The sequence below is a fragment of the Topomyia yanbarensis genome, chromosome 2 (genome assembly GCF_030247195.1).
Source record: "Topomyia yanbarensis strain Yona2022 chromosome 2, ASM3024719v1, whole genome shotgun sequence".
In the NCBI taxonomy this organism is placed as follows: Eukaryota; Metazoa; Arthropoda; class Insecta; order Diptera; family Culicidae; genus Topomyia; species Topomyia yanbarensis.
Genome location: NC_080671.1, coordinates 370028794 through 370046031, shown reverse-complemented (window position 1 = coordinate 370046031; position 17238 = coordinate 370028794). Strand labels below are relative to the sequence as shown.

The following is a 17238-nucleotide window of genomic DNA, read 5'->3' as shown; positions in this document are numbered from 1 at the left end:
AGGAGGACTATACTGCTAATCATCGATACTGGAGCAGATGAGGACGTTCTAAGTGAGGCGGATTAGAAGTTATTGAAACAAATAGGATTTGAAGCGTACTCGACGAAAAAGGCAGCAATAAGGTTTTTAACGCCTATGGATCTAATAAGCCGCTACATGTACTAGGAGAGGTCGAAACGGAGGTTTCATTCAACAACAAGCGTGCATATACCAAGTTCTATGTTATACAAGGCGGAAAATGTTCTCTACTATCTGGGGCTAGTCCAATTTGTGCAGACTCTGAACAATTGGGGATCTGGGGCTAGTCCAATTTGTGCAGACTCTGAACAATGAGATTTTCCCTTGTATCACTGGTAAGGATTAGTCCTGCTTAGTCAATCTGATTTTATTTACTTCAATATAATATTTATTCTGAGATTAAATGCTGATGTTTTAATCAAACAGGGATTGATGCAAACATAAAAATCGATAAGTGTCCCCCCAGTTCGCTTAGGTTTGAGACGCATCACATTCCCCCTTGAAGAGTTGTCATAAAAAAAACTAAAAGTGCTTGAGCAGCAAGATATAATTGAGTGTGTAAATGAAGCATCTGAGTGGGTCTCTCCAATGCTAGTGAAGCGAAAGAGTTTAGATGAAGTTAGAATTATTATTGACTTGCGGGAAGCGAACAAAGCTGTTATTCGAGAAGTGCAAATGATACAGAAAATCGGTGGGAACAACATATTCACAAAACTAGACATTAGACAAGCTTTTCATCAAGTTTTGTTGAGAAAGAAATGTCGTTATATTACCACCTTCATATCTCCGCTAGGCTTGATGCGCTACAAACGACTCATGTTTGGTCTCTCAGCAGCCCCTGAACTTTTTCAGAAAGTGATGGAGACGATTTTTTCCGATTTCTCGTTGCTCATTATATTCATTGACGATATTCTGATTTCCGCCAAAGACGAAAATGAACTTGCACATAGAACTAACATGATATACAAGCGATTACGAGAATACAACGTGCTTATAAATTCTGAAAAAGTCGAGAAAAACATGAAAGAAATTGATTTCGTTGGATATCATATCTCCAGTAAAGGAATATCGGTATCTCGTAAAAAATTAGCAGCTATGGAACGATGTTGAATTGCAAGAACTTATCCGTTGGTTACCCTACAGTCCACGACGCTGGCCGAAAACATTAATCAGATACAATAAGTTAGCTGAAAGACTCACGAGTGACGGAATAGTGGTCATGAAAGCACAACGAATCATCATACCTAGATCGCTACAGAAACGTACTTTACATCTAGCACATGATCCTCATCTTGGAATATCTTCAATGAAACGTCGACTAAGAGCGAAAGTATGGTGGACCGGACTGGCCGGATGATAGAAGCATTTGTCCAGTGCTGTTCAGGTTGCATTCTAGTATCTGAACCGAATATCCAATCAATTTCCAGAATTGAAATGCCCGCCAAACCTTGGAAAAAGATCGCGATAGACTTCACAGAAGTTCCAGGAGGTCCAGATACATCGAAGTTGTGATCATGGCTTCAATGACAGCCAAAAACACGATTGTAAAATTAAGAGAAAGTTTTGCACGATTTGGTTACCCAACAGAAATAGTGTGCGACAATGGACAACCATTCTCTTCAGAAGATTTTTCATAGTTTTGTATTTGTATTTGTATTTTTTATTTTATCATTTTTACGAAAGCCTGTTAGTTTACACTGTATTACAGGTCAAGGAAATAGTTTAGATGGTTTGACAATTGGATAGAGTTAGAGGTACATATTTTGTTAGTCTAGGGAATTTGGTTTTTAAGCGCAGCTTTAAAAGTGCTCATCGTTGGTTGTTGTCTTGTAATTAGCGGGAGTCTATTCCATAAGAGTGCTCCATGAATTATTGGACTTTTCCTGCTGGAGGTTGTGTTGTGGGGTACCAAAAAACTACGTGTGCGTTCGCAACGACCTAGTTGCAGATGTTGTGTGATGTTTTGCTTTTCAAATGGAATTGCTTTTAAACACACTGTCCTATAAGCTCCTTTTCAAAATGAACTAGTGGAAAGGCAAAATCGTACAATACTTAAAACAATAAAAATACGTGTGGCAATGGGACGTGATTGGAAGACGGACCTTCAAAACTACGAATTATTCGCCTTCCGAGCTTATGTTTGGATTGAACATTCGGGACAAATTACCAGAAATAAAGCGAACGGTAGATATAAAAAAGCAAAAGAAAATGACGAGCGTTCAAAGGAAATAGGAAGGAAATAGAAAGAAAATATACAAACATGAAAAAAGGAGCGAAGCCATGTAACACTGATATTGGGGATCACGTTATTGAAAAGAACTTAATAAAAAAAGAACAAGATAACTACCACATTCAATCCAGAAGAACACGTTGTTATACAACGAGAAGGGATAAGATCATACATCAAAAGCTTAGAAACTGGTGTTATTACTAATCGCCACATTAATCATACAAAGCGGATCGTTAACAATAACCCATTAATAAATACGGCACATGAAAAAGTCTCAAACCCTGAAAACAATCCTAAGACAGAAATGGTACGCGAGCCATTGATTATCGAAAAAAATTAACGAATCAAGATTACCAGAAACTAGCGACAAAAAATTTACAATCTGAATCAAACCAGAAAAGACCACATCCGTTCAGCGAAAGAAGAAGCAAACGAAAAATTTGCATCCCATCATATCTTAATAACTATCATTGTAATTAAATAGTTAGAAAAATTAGAAAATTGTAAATCATATACTATTAAAAGATGGGAGAGATTGTAGTAATCTAGTAGACTATGAAATGTATTGAGATTAGTTTGACATAATAAAATCAAATCATAATCATCTTCACACCGAACCAGAGAAGACGTGTTTCCGTATTCCTACATCTCCGGAACCACAGATCGTATCACAATGAAGTTCAATAACAGCCGATAGGAACGTTGTATCTTTCATTTGCAACTGTAAACATTGGTTCAGCCATCTCTAGGAAACCGACACACATACATACACACAGATATTTTCCGATCTCGACAAACTGCGTCGAATAGTAAGAGAATGTAGTCTAGGTTGGGACGGGTTTGTTTAGAGGTTGATATCTTGTTTCCATGACAATAGCCATTTTTAGCTTGTAGTACACTATTTTGTAGATATGTTATGTGGCTTAATGTCTGCGAATGGAAGATGTTTACTTGCAATTTTAAATAAGACTCAGGATCAATTTTCTACATGACGGCAAAATGGCAAAAAAGTGTCGTATAGGTTGGGACACTTCAGACAATTTAAATAATTTAAGGCAATTTAAACATTAATGCATTATATTTATTTTTTGGTTAATATTTATTTGTTAATTGGTATTTTAGAATAAGAATAAGTAACTGAAAGACTTATTTACTTCCATTTGACAAACCCTGGTCGGTAATAATATTTTAGTTACTTCTTAACACTTTAAAATTATTTACGTTGAAATTTCGACGAAAAAGATTCAATTTAAGATGGCGCAAAAATCAGCACAACAAAATATTTTTAGCTCGTTTTTTGACATTGCTTAGTGCAGCTGTGATAATATTGAACTATAACTTCAACTTGGTATAAAAAGTGAGCTACGATCGGGTCTAGTATGTGCTAAAAATAACAGATGGCAACACTGCATAGGAACGAAAATATCGAGCTGTTCCAACCTATACAGCGTCCCAACCTATGCGACAATCCCTTATATGACACTTGGCCCTCCGGGCCTCGGTTAGAACGTCGGCTTTAACTAAATTAGTTATGGAATTTGCATTTCGACCGACGTAGTGACAGGACTGAACTACCACCGTGTTGACGGACTCATTAATTCTCATCGGCTTAATCAGGACTCCTTTTCTTGCGAGACGTTGCGCAGGACTAGGGGTTTGCTCAGAAACACAGTGTTTTCGTTTTTGGAGCTAGCGTCAATCCGGCACTAGCTTAGTCTTATCACTAAATTAATGTCAGATTCTGATGAGACGAAGTCGAAACGTAAATTCCATAAGTGATTCACTACATGTTATAATATCAAACAATAAACATTGAGAAATGTAAACTTAATTTGTTTGAGTGCCCTGGAAAATTTGTAAAAAAATCTGAAAAATCAGGAAATTTTATTGTAGAAATGAGGACACGACACCCTTTTTTTGCGACACATCATTGGAGAGGTACAGCTGTATTCTGGCTCGGGCACAATTAGAATTGGAGTAGATTTTGCTTCATAAGAAATTTATAAAACAGCAAATCACAATTTATTGCGTTACCAATCTCCGCGGCGGTCGCTCCGTCTAGACACGAAACGGTGTCCACTGCCAAACGAATATAAACGTGACTTCACCGTCGCCGCTGCCAGGCATCCGGGGAAACCGGTTATCCGCGTTGGTAGTCATTTACCAGCAGCCTAAGTATCTTCGACAAACAAAAACCAGCACCAATGGCGGTGACGATGACATTGAAAACTGCAACCGAGTGCAACCGCCCAGTTAACCCCAGCTGCACCTCCACCACGACCATACCGATTGCTTCATTTATGCCAAACGAGTTATCCTATGTACAGCTCGCCGTCTTAGACGGCATACTGTGATGGGGCATAACCACAAATGTCCCGGTACGTGAAAAATTGCCAAATTGTGTGCTGTGTTTCGATTCGAACACCTTCGAACATTTAGGTAAATTCCAGAACCAAATAAGCTGTTGCGAATTTTTCGAGGTGAAACTATAAAACACCATCAGGTATGCAAAACAACGAACCTTTGCTAAAGGCGAAGACTAATGAGCAATTTTATAACCATGACACAGCATGTGCTTGTTGTCAAGGTTACACCTGTATTCACTGTAAGATGGCATCGCTGCATTTTTTCGGCTATAGAAAATTTAGCATCACGTATGTATAGAAGGGATTGGTGCCAATAAATTGGCTTATTGTTCGACGTGCCTTTAATATTGCCAGGTGTTTATTACCGAATGGCTTGTAAAACGCTGCTCTTACCGCAGTTCAGCAACGTTCGCAATTGTTTAAATTATTGGACTGGCAAATAAAATGCTATGAGTGTTTTTTTGTTTTCAAACATGGAAAAAATATAGCTTAACGCATACCTGTAACCAATCACGATGAAAACTGAAAAGAAGCCGGTCTTATGCCATGTTGAAGAATTCATGAAACGACCTTTACCGTTAAGGGACCACATTCCTAAAATGAAACATCGCCTTAAACTATTGAGGACGGTTTGCATTTGTATAACCTTTGCAACCTCAGCTCCATTCAGCTGATGGGTTTTAGGTATGTCTAATAAAACGTGACTGAATGTCCGTCGCATACGACGGCGCTGGTGCAATTTGAAATGTCGTAATATTCATGAAAACGATTTGCTTGCACCGCCGCAAAGTAGGCCGCGTCATCTACCTCGGAAAGAGGCATCAAAGTCCCAATTTCATACTCATATTTGCAAGCTACTTGTACGACGCGTGTCACCGCGAAAGGGACGACCGGAAGCAATCAGCAGTCCATTAGCAGTGCCAAGTTCTACTTTCCTACTGCCCCGTTGGCAATTAATTTCAACCCCTACCGTTACGCCCTAGTAGGCGCAAATCGGGCCCCACTTCCCTGTTCACGCCCAGCTGAACCAACCGCACCGTGCGATGTTTTCGAAAGTAACCCAGGTTCCGCCAGGGTAAAACGAAGAGGCAAGCAAATTGCGTATCCAAAAATACTTACGATTTTTCACCGTATACGCCTCGCCAACGCCGTTAATTGCCTGCCGACTGTTAACACCGACGCTGTTCAGCGTCGTGGTACTGCCGGCACGTGATCGCCAGCCACCTTCTGCCGTGCCGTTGGATTTTCCACCGATCGTTCCGTAGACGCTGTTTGAACTTCCGCTGCCGGAACCTTCAAGTTGGCGTGCGTACGAGTTATCCGCGTAGGCGTGGAAACAGCAACGCACCAACGCATTGGCCGCCGCTTCCCGTTTGCAAATGAACGTGTGACACTCGAGCACCTTGATTCCGGTTGTTCGCCTCAGGATCGCTGCAAAGATCGGCGGATGCTGAGCGCGAGGTGTCCGCGCGAATGGCGAATCCAGAGGAAGGAACTTTGGTTCCGGATTGTTATTGCCTCGCTCCGGGATCAGAACCTGCCGAACCGCAGCACAGTAGTGCAGGGAATCGATTGGGAAGAATCTGGTAACCTGTTTGCGATTCTCATCCACATTTTCCAGCAGTATTCCGTTGGACCAAACACTTAGCCAGGAATCGATCCCTTTGGCACCGATTGCTCCTTCTGAAGGGTAAAGGCTTCTGAGCGGCTCCTGGATTCCCTGGAGGCCATCCTTACTCTGCCGAGGTACAGCGCTACCGAGATATAGTACACGACAGCGACAGATAGGCGTCGAGTCGCCCATGTTCCGAACTTTCATAAGAACGGTCGAGGTTCTGCTTCAGAAGAACACACTTCTTCTTAGCAATCAAAGAATCAAAACTTATTATTCGTTTCCTCCGTTTCGCTTCAAGACAGTGCGTGTCTGTCCACAACAGGTATCCAGCGGTGCGAAACCAATGGCCACTTATCCGAGAATATCCAGTGGACGAGGAGGAAGAAAACCACACTAGCACACCGCTACGATTCTTGCGCTGGGTCTTAATCCGTGCACTTGGGACACCAACACTGCCGAAAAGCTACACCCGTAAATAAATACACTCACTGGATTGTAAGCCTCACAGGCACCACATTCCGATCACGTATCTTCCGTGCTCTTTCTCACCACCGTACCCACTGAGCGACTCCTTTCAGGCGAGAACAAGACAGCAAACGAAAAGTTAAGCAACTCAAATATGGCTGAATGATTTTCCCTCGAATCTTGGAACCTTTTTCTCACAATTTGTCGATTTTCTTTAAAGCACAAAAAATCAAACCAAATTCCACACGGCTCACCCGGTCATCTCCGTTATCTTTAATCACGATACACGGTTTTGAACACTTCCAGCCACAATCAGAATACCTCCCCTCCTGCGTCGGAGGTAACTTTAATACCGTCCGCACTTCTCACTTCCCGCCGGACACCACACAACGAATATTCCAGATTTGGACGTCACTCGGCGACACACGCAACATGCAAGACACGTCGACAGTTTCCGTCCAGTCATCAATCAGCCACGACACTTTCTTCCGGTTCTAATCTCTACAGCGGACAGTCCCCGCTCCACCATTTACGTGTTCCGCTGTCTACTGCCGCCGTCACTGCACTTACGGCTATTAGATTCCTCTCTACTCCTCCACTTCTCCTTAAGGTAACCCGCAGACGGAGGATTCGCGAGCGAGCCACTACGAACGGGCGTCTGATCGCGATGCAAGTTCACTCTGGAATAGCTGCCGACGTGTATTTTTTCTTTTGCGCACCGAATTGCCAGCCATCACTGTAGCACCTATACACCAACAGAAGCCAGGTGAGAAACTCACCTCTCACGACCGATGACGACGCGATGAGGCAAGTCAAAGCAAGACAAAAGAGAGCGTGCAAAACTAAGACACCTGTGGGTGAACGCGGTTTACCACCAGCCCAGGTTACGATCAACTGTGGCCCTTCTTGGAATTCCTTCGTTGCGAAGGCTCCCGCTCGCTCTCGCAAGAGAATCAACAGGTAGAGCGTTGCAGTGTGCATGATCGCGAATTGTGAGACACCTTTGGAGAGTGTGTGTGTGTGTGTGGGTACGATCACGGGGTTTCGATTATCTTGACAGGTGACTGCTGTGGTTGAGAATGAATGGTAAGACAGTAGGGAATCGAAAGATTTGCCGGTAAAGCGACGAACCCAAGGTTCGATGCAAGTTAAAGCTTATTACTGAGTCGATGAAGTTGATTAATCGGTTCGTGTATTTGCTTATAAGAAAGCTTATTACGTTTTTATGCTTATGCATAAGATGAGACGTCAAAAGCTGTTTCTGGTACACAAAAGGGGGCATTGACTAAGGCTATGATGTCGCATAAAGTTTTGTGCCAGGAGAAAATCAAATTAATGGAATTGCATTAATCAGAGAGATATATAAATCATGTTAGTGTTTGAAAATATTTAGATTGCATGGTGAGAATCTTACATTTTTGCAGCAGATTTGCAAAAGACGGAAAAAAATTTCCTCGTTATTTTTAAAACTAAAGATAATATAAACGTCTCTAAGCTTACCGAAAGCGTGTTTTTGTGCAACACTCGTCTAGTGTAATGCGAATGACTTTGTCTGGTAAGTTGTTGGTTTGAAAACGTGTCTTCTGTTTGCAGTTTTTTTTAAATATAAGTCAGTTTCCTGTAATCATGTAAGGCTTGCTAGGGTAAAATATTGTTTACTACTTCCTCGTAGAGTTGCATTTTAGGAAAATCATACGGTAACTTGTAAACAGCACGTAATGATTTATTCTGTACAAATTTTAGTTTTTGAAGGGCAGTTTTTGGTGCAGCTCCCCATACGCTCACTAGGTATTGACCTTGGTAGCTGTTAACTAGATTACCTGGAATTCCCCGAATGCCTAATAACTCTAGTTTTACTTTCAGAATGGTATGGTCTATCGTGTCAAAGGGTTTCCGTAAATCTTAGAACAATGTCCCTACAATATTTTTCGTATCGAATGCGCTAAGAATATCATCAATTGACTCCATGCAAGCAGTTTTTGTGCTGGAACCCAGGGCCGGCGGATAGCGTGGGTAGTATGGGTAGTACCCATTCGAAATTTTGGACCTTTCCATTGGTTTTTAAACAATTTGGGAACTCTCCTTCCGATATGGCTTCGTTGAAAACTCTGGACAAAATATTTGAGAGAATAATTCTATTTTTTAAATCCGAAACTGTTATTTTATCTGGGCCTGGACATTTGTTGGGCAACAACTTGTTGATAATGTTACTAATTTCCACATCTTCTACAGGTTCATGGTAAAGGGATCTTTTAATTCTACTAATTGTTCTATATTTGTTAAAATTTCTATTGCTATTCAGGCGACTAGCCAGTTCCGAACCGACTGAAGTAAAATAGTGATTTAATTGTATTGCCATTTTCGAAGGTTCCTGTTCCTGAAATTATGAATAATAAACCTGGTATTCATGAAACTATTTGTGTTTCCAAAAATCTAGTTCACGTCAAATATTTACATGGCCATACATTCGAATGTTTGATAGGATTACTGTGGTTGTTCCCCGGACATTTTTAGTTTTTGTTTTGATCCTTATTCACGACAGTTCAGGATTGCAGAAGCTTATTCGTGATTTTTGTGATTTCCCATCAAGTTACCGTGATATTTATTTTTCATGAGTTTACGATCGGATTTTTCTGCCAGGCTGGCGGGATTTATGTTCTTGATTTCAGGATCTTAGTCACGTTTTTCGTAATTTATATTTTGTGGTATTTTAGTCACGATTTTTGTGTAAGTAATAAGATTTATATTCATGATTTCAGGATCTTTTTCACGATATTTTTAATTTCTATTCGCGCTATCGTGATATTTTTGTAACGAGTAGAGTGATTTATGTTCATGAATACAGGATCTCTATTCAAGATTCTTAATATTTTTGCTACATAGTATGATTGATGTTCTACATTTCGAAGTCTTATTCACGATTTTCGCAATTTATTTTCACGTTATCATGATACTTTATTCTAGAGCTTCCTTTCGAATTTTACACACGGAATGATGTAACTGATGTTCGTGACGTTAGCAGTCTTATTATGATATTCGTGATTTCTCTTCGCCTTTTCGCGATCTGTTATTTTTTGGTTATTATCGGTTTTTGTACTCGGAGTATTGCGACAATATAAACAGGAACATAAATGTGTGACTAATAAGCGGGTTCTTGTTCCATGAGCTATATGACTATCACGATTTGTGGCTCTATAATGTATTTTTGGTGCCAAACACAGGTTTTTTTTCCTGTCAAGACATCACACTGAAACTTATTGATTGAATAACGATGTTCTAGGTCCTGGTAGTTTTCGCATATCTACTGCTAGTGTCTCTTATTGCTAGTCGCTAGCAGCTGGACATATACAGGGTGTTTGGTTCATGGTTAAGAATCTCTCGGGGGGTGATAAACTGCCATATTTGGAGAAAAAAATTGTTCTACAAATACCATCAAATCTCAACCGTTACAGAGTTATTCTTTAAAAGTATACTTTGTATTTTAACTTCTAACTTTAAAAGTATACTTTGTATTTTAAATATTTCAGCTCCATTCGAAAGGTGAGAAAATTTCGCATTGAGTGATGCCCTTACTTGTTTCAGCTAATGAGTTTAAGTAGCCTTTTCGAAGTAATTTATTGAAAATTAAACAATTTTAAACGATTTTTCGTTCATTTCCTGAAAATCCTAATAGTTAACCTCATCATTTAATAATTCAGATTGTTAGTCTTGATGAGCTCCTTAATTCGTTCTTTGACATGATACACTTACCTTTCTTTATTTTCACGATTTTGGGTTATTCAACTTGGATATTTTTATCTCATTTTCACTAGTACCAGCTCTAATTGAAATATTATGGCACTTATTGTACTTTTTTTTTATTCGAAAGCCAAGAAAATTTTACAGTGAAAAATGTATTAATACCTTTCAGTTAAGTGAATTTAGTATTCTTTTAAAAGTAAATTAGTTTAAAGTTAGTGCTATTATTAGCATTTTCGTTAATTTTCTTTAAATAGTAAATAATAAACATCACCATTATTATCATGGAAATAATGCATCTCAGCAAGTTCTATAGTTCTTTGTTTGACTCCATTCAATTATCTCTTTTGGTTTCGACGCAAAATCGTTTTTATCACATCGTTTCATATGCAAAAATAACGATTTCAAACCCACTACATTTTTGGCGAGCTCATGCTGTGTTAACTATTAAATAGCAGCAAAATGAAAAGAGTTATAGACAAAGTGTCAAACAAAAAGTTATAGAGAACATTAAGGGGCATCAAATGTACAATAGTAACTATAAATTTTGTTGATTAATAATTAGAATAATTAAAAAACTCCAAAAAAACACAAATATTGAGTTATTTCGTTAGTAAAAAATCATTTAGTACACTTAACTAAAAGATATTTGTACATGCACTGATAGGATTCTCAGCTTTCCAATGAAATCTTGTAAATAACGATATAAAGCATATTTTTTAGATTAGAGTCTTTTAAGCACTTGTAAGTCGGTTACAGGAAAAGTATAGTAATGAAATTACAAAGAAATGAGAAGAGATAGAAATATGACGTCCAAGAACAAATTATGAATTGTCCTAAAACCCAACTTTTGGATAATAGATATAGCTATAATCATACTTCATTATTTCGAGAAAATTAGCAAAAAACTCCTCAAAAACACCAACTTGTAACTACTTTACAGCTAAAAGGTAATTAAAACTAATTACTTAAAAGATATGAGAACAACATTCAATAGGAAATTTTCTCACCTTTTGAATGGAACTGAAATATTTAAAATACAAAGTATACTTTTAAAGTTAGAGGTATTTTAAGACAAATAAGTTTTTTACACAAAAAGTTCAATAACTCTGTAACGGTTGAGATTTGACGGTATGTGTAGAACAATTTTTTTCTCCAAACATGGCAGTCTATCACCCCCTGAGAGATTCTTCACCATGAACCAAACACCCTGTATGTCATTTCATGGAATAGTGGATGGAACGAAAATGATTCTACGAATAATACTCTAGATTTTGTGGAATAGTTTCCGTGAAAATTTCATAACCATTTACGAAATTTAAAATGACCACGCCTAAAATTTAAAATTAATATCTTCTAAATATCTCAAGACCACAGTTTTCCTGTAGTATGCAGCTAATTACATAGAAGTATAGCTCATATATAGTATAGTATATAATAAATAATATGAGAGAGGGGCGGATCCGATGAGAGTGGGGTGATTTAAGGGGGTGAATTTCGTTAATCATTATTGATCTACACTGGCAAATCCAAGTAATTGTGCAACCATTTTAATAAGTTTTGCATCATTTTAATACCATGGTGGCTCCAGTTTGTATACAAATTTGTTGAGTGACCGCTGTCTTCAACCCGTAACTCTGGAACCGCAAATCCGATTAGAAAACTAGGAGTGGGTAATGTTCGGGACATAACCGCGGTGTTGACGTAGGACTAAACTTGGGCATATCATATGACATTCATGGATAATTTGAACCAATGCACTTTTTGAATGAATGTTTACGGAAATTTCATGTCGAATGAGATTGCCACATTCACTGATTTTCTAGGACTTGCAAAAACCTTCGGGTTTGTAGATTAATTTGATAAACATTTGCTTATATGAATCACTGGTACATGTACAAAAGAATTGACAGGCGCAAACTCAATCCAAGTTATTAAATGGAACTTTCTAATTCAATTCTTTCTCCATTATGTTTTCATCCTAATAAGAACGGTTTGCAGATAACTATTTTTGGTGATACCAGACGAGAATCCTTTCTAACGATTCGAACCTTGCCCGAATTCGCTTCTGCTGCGTATATACATGAACCCCTTTCGCAGCTCACATCGAATGAGCATTGTATATCGCAATGCGATCTCTTTTATAAACTTCTTAGTGCAGATGGAAGTCCATCCTTTTGTGCGACAAATGGAAATATTTTCATCATTCTTTTTGGTGTAGCTTTCGCTTAGTAGCAGGGTTGCCACATTTACTAATGTTCTTGAAAAATTATCAAAAACCACCAATCAAAGCAGGCTAATTATTGCTTTTACAAAATCTATCAAAATTTACGGTAAAATCTACGGAATCTACTACACAATTGTTTTGATTATTTCCCAACGAATCGCGCAAAAATCTGTTTGTTCCGTACAACACAGCGCAAATAATTGACGTTGGAAAACAAATCGGCAACTTCAGCTGCCAAACACTTAGAAACGATCGAAGCATTTTTCCGTCAATGTCACTTTTCTGACTCAAATTTTTGTAGGTATTTTCTTGCTTCCGTCCAATTGGTCAGTTTATTAGTTTTATCGTACATTTTTCGGATATTATTATAGAAAATAACTAACCCGATAAGAGGGAAGTTATTTTCCAAAGCACGAAATGGAAATTTCAATTGTAATTCTTCTGAGAACGATTTTGTGGTCCTAATTAGAACCGTTTGTTGTGAATATTATTTCGCCGTTTCCCGCTCGGCATGATGATTATTCGCTTGGTATGGATAGCGCACAGATTGGTATCTTCTAACAAACTAACCAGGCAGGCCTCGCTGGCTTCTTAGAGGGCCATTACGGCCGAGCTCCGGAAGAGTAGATCGGTTTTGAAATGCTGTGCAATCTCACGGACCAGGCACTGGAAGAGCAGCTTGTGAATTAGTAACTCTGTCCACTTCTGAGAGCGATGAATTTCACGCAGGGCGACGACAGTTCTTGGTTGGCAACAATAAGGCAGTAGCTATGATTTGGTTGATAGTCCAAATGCAGCTTCTCGTTGAGCAGCACACGTACGTGTGTTCTGCTCTGTGGCTTAGACACGTCTGGCTTTAAGAAAAACTGTGACACCCATATTTATAGGTTCTAGCATTAATGTTGATTCGCATTAAAAGTAATTTTTGAACTTTTTAAACAAGTTTTACATAGCAAACAAGGTATCAATAGCAAGCGTTGAACGTTTTCCTTTCGATTTATGAAACAATATTAGTAATTCCTTTAGTAGGAGAAAAGTTATTAAGGTTCAAAGTGTACGTAACGCATCCGTTTTGAAAATTTTGAAATGACACCCAGTATAGTAAAGAAAGACGTAAGTCCTACGTCAAAAAAAAATTAATAGCAGCCCGGCCTCGGTAAAAAGGTCAATTTTCAGAGGTATTGCATATTATTTCTATAAGAGAAAGGCATAACGCATCTTTAATTCATATCTTCGGAACCGTATCTAAATAAAATTCAACAGCAGTTGATAAGAATAATATACCTTTCATTTGGAAATAAGTTTGTGAAAATCGAGTCATCCCGGAGAAAAATGATTGTATTTAATACAAGGACTTTGCCTTTTCCTCAAAGCTTCCGTTTCCATCGTAGGTTGTCAAAGCCGTCAAATAATATTGTAGTAACATAGTAAATATTTTATTACTTTTTGCGTCATTTAGATAACAAGGTGATACCGGTTAATATGAAATTTGGTTGTGTGACCGTACTCTTCAATCCGTAACTCTGGAACCAGATATAAATAAATGAAATATAATAGCTGCCTATGGCCTTTCATTTGACTACAATATTGTTAAAATCAGTTCAGTCAGCTCGGAGAAAAATGGGTGAGTTGATTCTATTTCTTTTTTTAGTATATGGGACAATTGTCGAAATAAGGATTAGGTGCCAGGTCATGTAGCTTTACTTCAATACTGTCATTATCTACATATGATGGTATGCTGTAAAAAAATATTACCTTCGACGACGTATTTCAAGTTGTTCTGCGTAGCAAAGGATTTTGTTTGAATAATGGTTTTAAACATAATCAGCACCTCATGACGTAGATGGTAGAATTTCATAGCATTATCTTCTGTTACGTTGAGCTTCATGTTCTCTTCCAACAATTGCTCCACTTCACGTATCGATGGTCTTGCCGGGTATTTTGAGAAGTCAACAGCAACCCACATCGGATTAGAAACTTGCTTTGTTCGGTCACTTGTTGTTTGGTCTCGTTTCATACACTAGGTAGAAGGAATAAAATTTTGCTTTTGCAAATAGACAAAGCGGCGCACGGGTAAATTTGATTGTATGCCCAGCTATAGCAGCAGAGAGTTTTTTAGTTTCTGAACTGAGCAAGATAAAAAAAGATGAGTAGGTAATGTCAGAGACAACCGAAGTGAAGTAAAATACACTTAGGCTGAAATTTTTGCTTTCTTCTGCATTAAAGTCAGCTATTTCGATATTTGTTATGATGTTATGCCCCGTTGTTGTGGTGCGTTTTGCCCTGCCTATTTTTCAAAGAGAAATTTATGATTTTGAAATATTGATTTTTTTCATGTTCATGAATATTTTGCAAAGCGATTGTGATTTCAGAGTTAAATGTTGGCTAGATGATATCATTAATTAAATTCTCCCAATTGATGGTTTATAGCTAAGTTATGATTATGTTTTCTTAGGGGTGTATTTTACCCCATCTACCCCTACATACGCTTGTATTACATTCACATAAATCACTTGCGAAGCGTTTGTGCAAATGGAATCTTGGTTATACATTGAAAATTTCAAACGTGCAAAACGTACAAAATTCAAATGTTGGGTTTGTTCCAAAGTTTCAAGTGGGTAATTAGGGTAACAGAGGTATTTTGGCCACCTCACATATTTTGGCCCACCCAATCACTTTTTTATGTTTATTAAAGGAATTTACATAAAATTTTGAAAATCTAGTCGCAGTTTTCTTGAAAAACTCTTATTACAGTTATTTTATACCAAGATTATTGTTGCAGATACATATTACCATTATAAATCGCAAAATTGTGCAAACTCATCAACCTCTATACAGGAATGATGGAAAAACTGGAGGAAGTAGCAATGTTGCGAATTACTTTCAAAACATATTGTTATTAAAATACGTCATTTTTGTTGAACAAATCATGTTACTGTAATCATAACTAATTGACGAAAGTAAAATTGCGTAAATTATACGAAAAATTACATCGCAGATCATACAATAAGCTATGACCACAATATATTGTACGATTTAGGGATAAAACACATTTCTGCCATATCTTCTGCAATTTACCTTTTCATCCGTTTCTTGACGTTAGTTCTACTCAATGAAGAATGTAGGCGGCAAAGCTTGTTGTTTCGCATATTTTTCCTTCTTGTTTATTTGACACGGCTCGATGTGTTAGCATAAATGAGCCGTGGGACTTTTTCGATTTTTATACCATGTAAAAATTAAAATTAACTTTCTAAATGCCTGCCTATCGGGTCTTGTTGCCACAGCTCGACGCTGCGTGTTGAGATTCTCTTCCTTGGCTGTGAAACATTCTGTGTTGTCGCCCGGACTATGGAGATCATTCGTTCCGTCTTGTCACGCGTTTTTGCTCACGTCCATGTCGTCTTCGGTACTGCATTCATGATGCTAACAGTCGCATGTTTTTATTTGCTTCTTGAACTTATAACTCGCTTTTGTAAATCCGTTTCCATCGGCATTTGATTCTGTATTGATGGTGTTTTTTTTAATTCGTTTATTTGGCACGGGTCAAGGCGTTAGCTTCACGGAGCCGTGGGTCTTTTATATATTCACATGATGTAAACAATAAAAATAACAAACAATTAATGCTAAGATCGATGCCGTACGCGCGACTTGCCATTGCGCGCGGACATCCGTTTTCGTGTCGGGGAAATCCTTGCATTCACGTCAACTATATCAAGGGGGTCATTTGTATCTTTGTCGTCTTCGTACTTGTTCGGGTCATCATCGGGGTTACTGCCTTGATGTTCGCGATCAGGTGTTGTTCCTAATTTCTTTCCCTTTCGGGTCACGATCGTGAACCCTACGTCATTGCTAGTAGCTTCCTCGTTGCTAGAATTAACTGTTGAGTTTGTGGTACTTGAAGCGGCTTTCGCAGTTGTCATTATTGCTTGAACAGCAGCCACAAATTTGGCAACTGTTTGTGGCTCATGGAATGATATTGGAGACTGAGTGTTGGTATTTATTTCTGTAGATGAGCTTTTCTTAGCGGTTTCTGGGCAGGGTTGTCCGTAATGTGCCGTTTGTTCACAGAATTGGCACGTGTTAGTTTGTCCTTGATATGTACATAGAGTTTGCTGTATAATGGTATCACCCCTTCTGTTGTGTACCGCAGGGTAAGGTAAGAGGGAATGGGTTGGTCTACCCGCATTCTAACCACAAAAACACCATTTGAAATACCTGGAAAGTAGTTCCTCCACGTATCCTCCGTGATTGATTCCACTTCTCCGAAATACGACATGAATCTTTTAATGGCCACTTTGCAAGTACGTGGTGCCAAATCATGTAATTTAACTTCCACGTTTCCGTTATCCATATACACAGGGATCTTGATTTTTGCGGTGTCACAATCCAGAACGTGTTTCAAGTTGTTTTGCGAAATGATTTTTTTTGCCTGGGCGAATTTCTTGAACGTTATCAGCACCGCGTGTCTGAAGTGCTCCAACTGAATGAAACTGACGTCTGAAAACCGAAGCTGCATTTTCTCCTTCAGCAAATGTTCCACATCACCAATACTCGGTCTTATGCGGAATGACCGGAAGTC

The 17238-nt window shown here is 38.5% G+C and overlaps 1 protein-coding gene across 1 annotated transcript in view; it reads right to left on the bottom strand.

Annotated features, from left to right (window-relative positions):
* Nucleotides 1–7364, bottom strand: part of LOC131684501 (uncharacterized) — an 87345-nt gene extending 79981 nt beyond the window's left edge. The window contains exon 1 of the mRNA XM_058967435.1: nt 5734–7364. Within this exon, the coding sequence (XP_058823418.1) occupies nt 5734–6433 (700 nt within the window). The 5' untranslated portion in view covers nt 6434–7364. The remainder of the gene's footprint in view (nt 1–5733) is intronic.
* Between the last annotated feature and the right edge of the window lie 9874 nt (nt 7365–17238).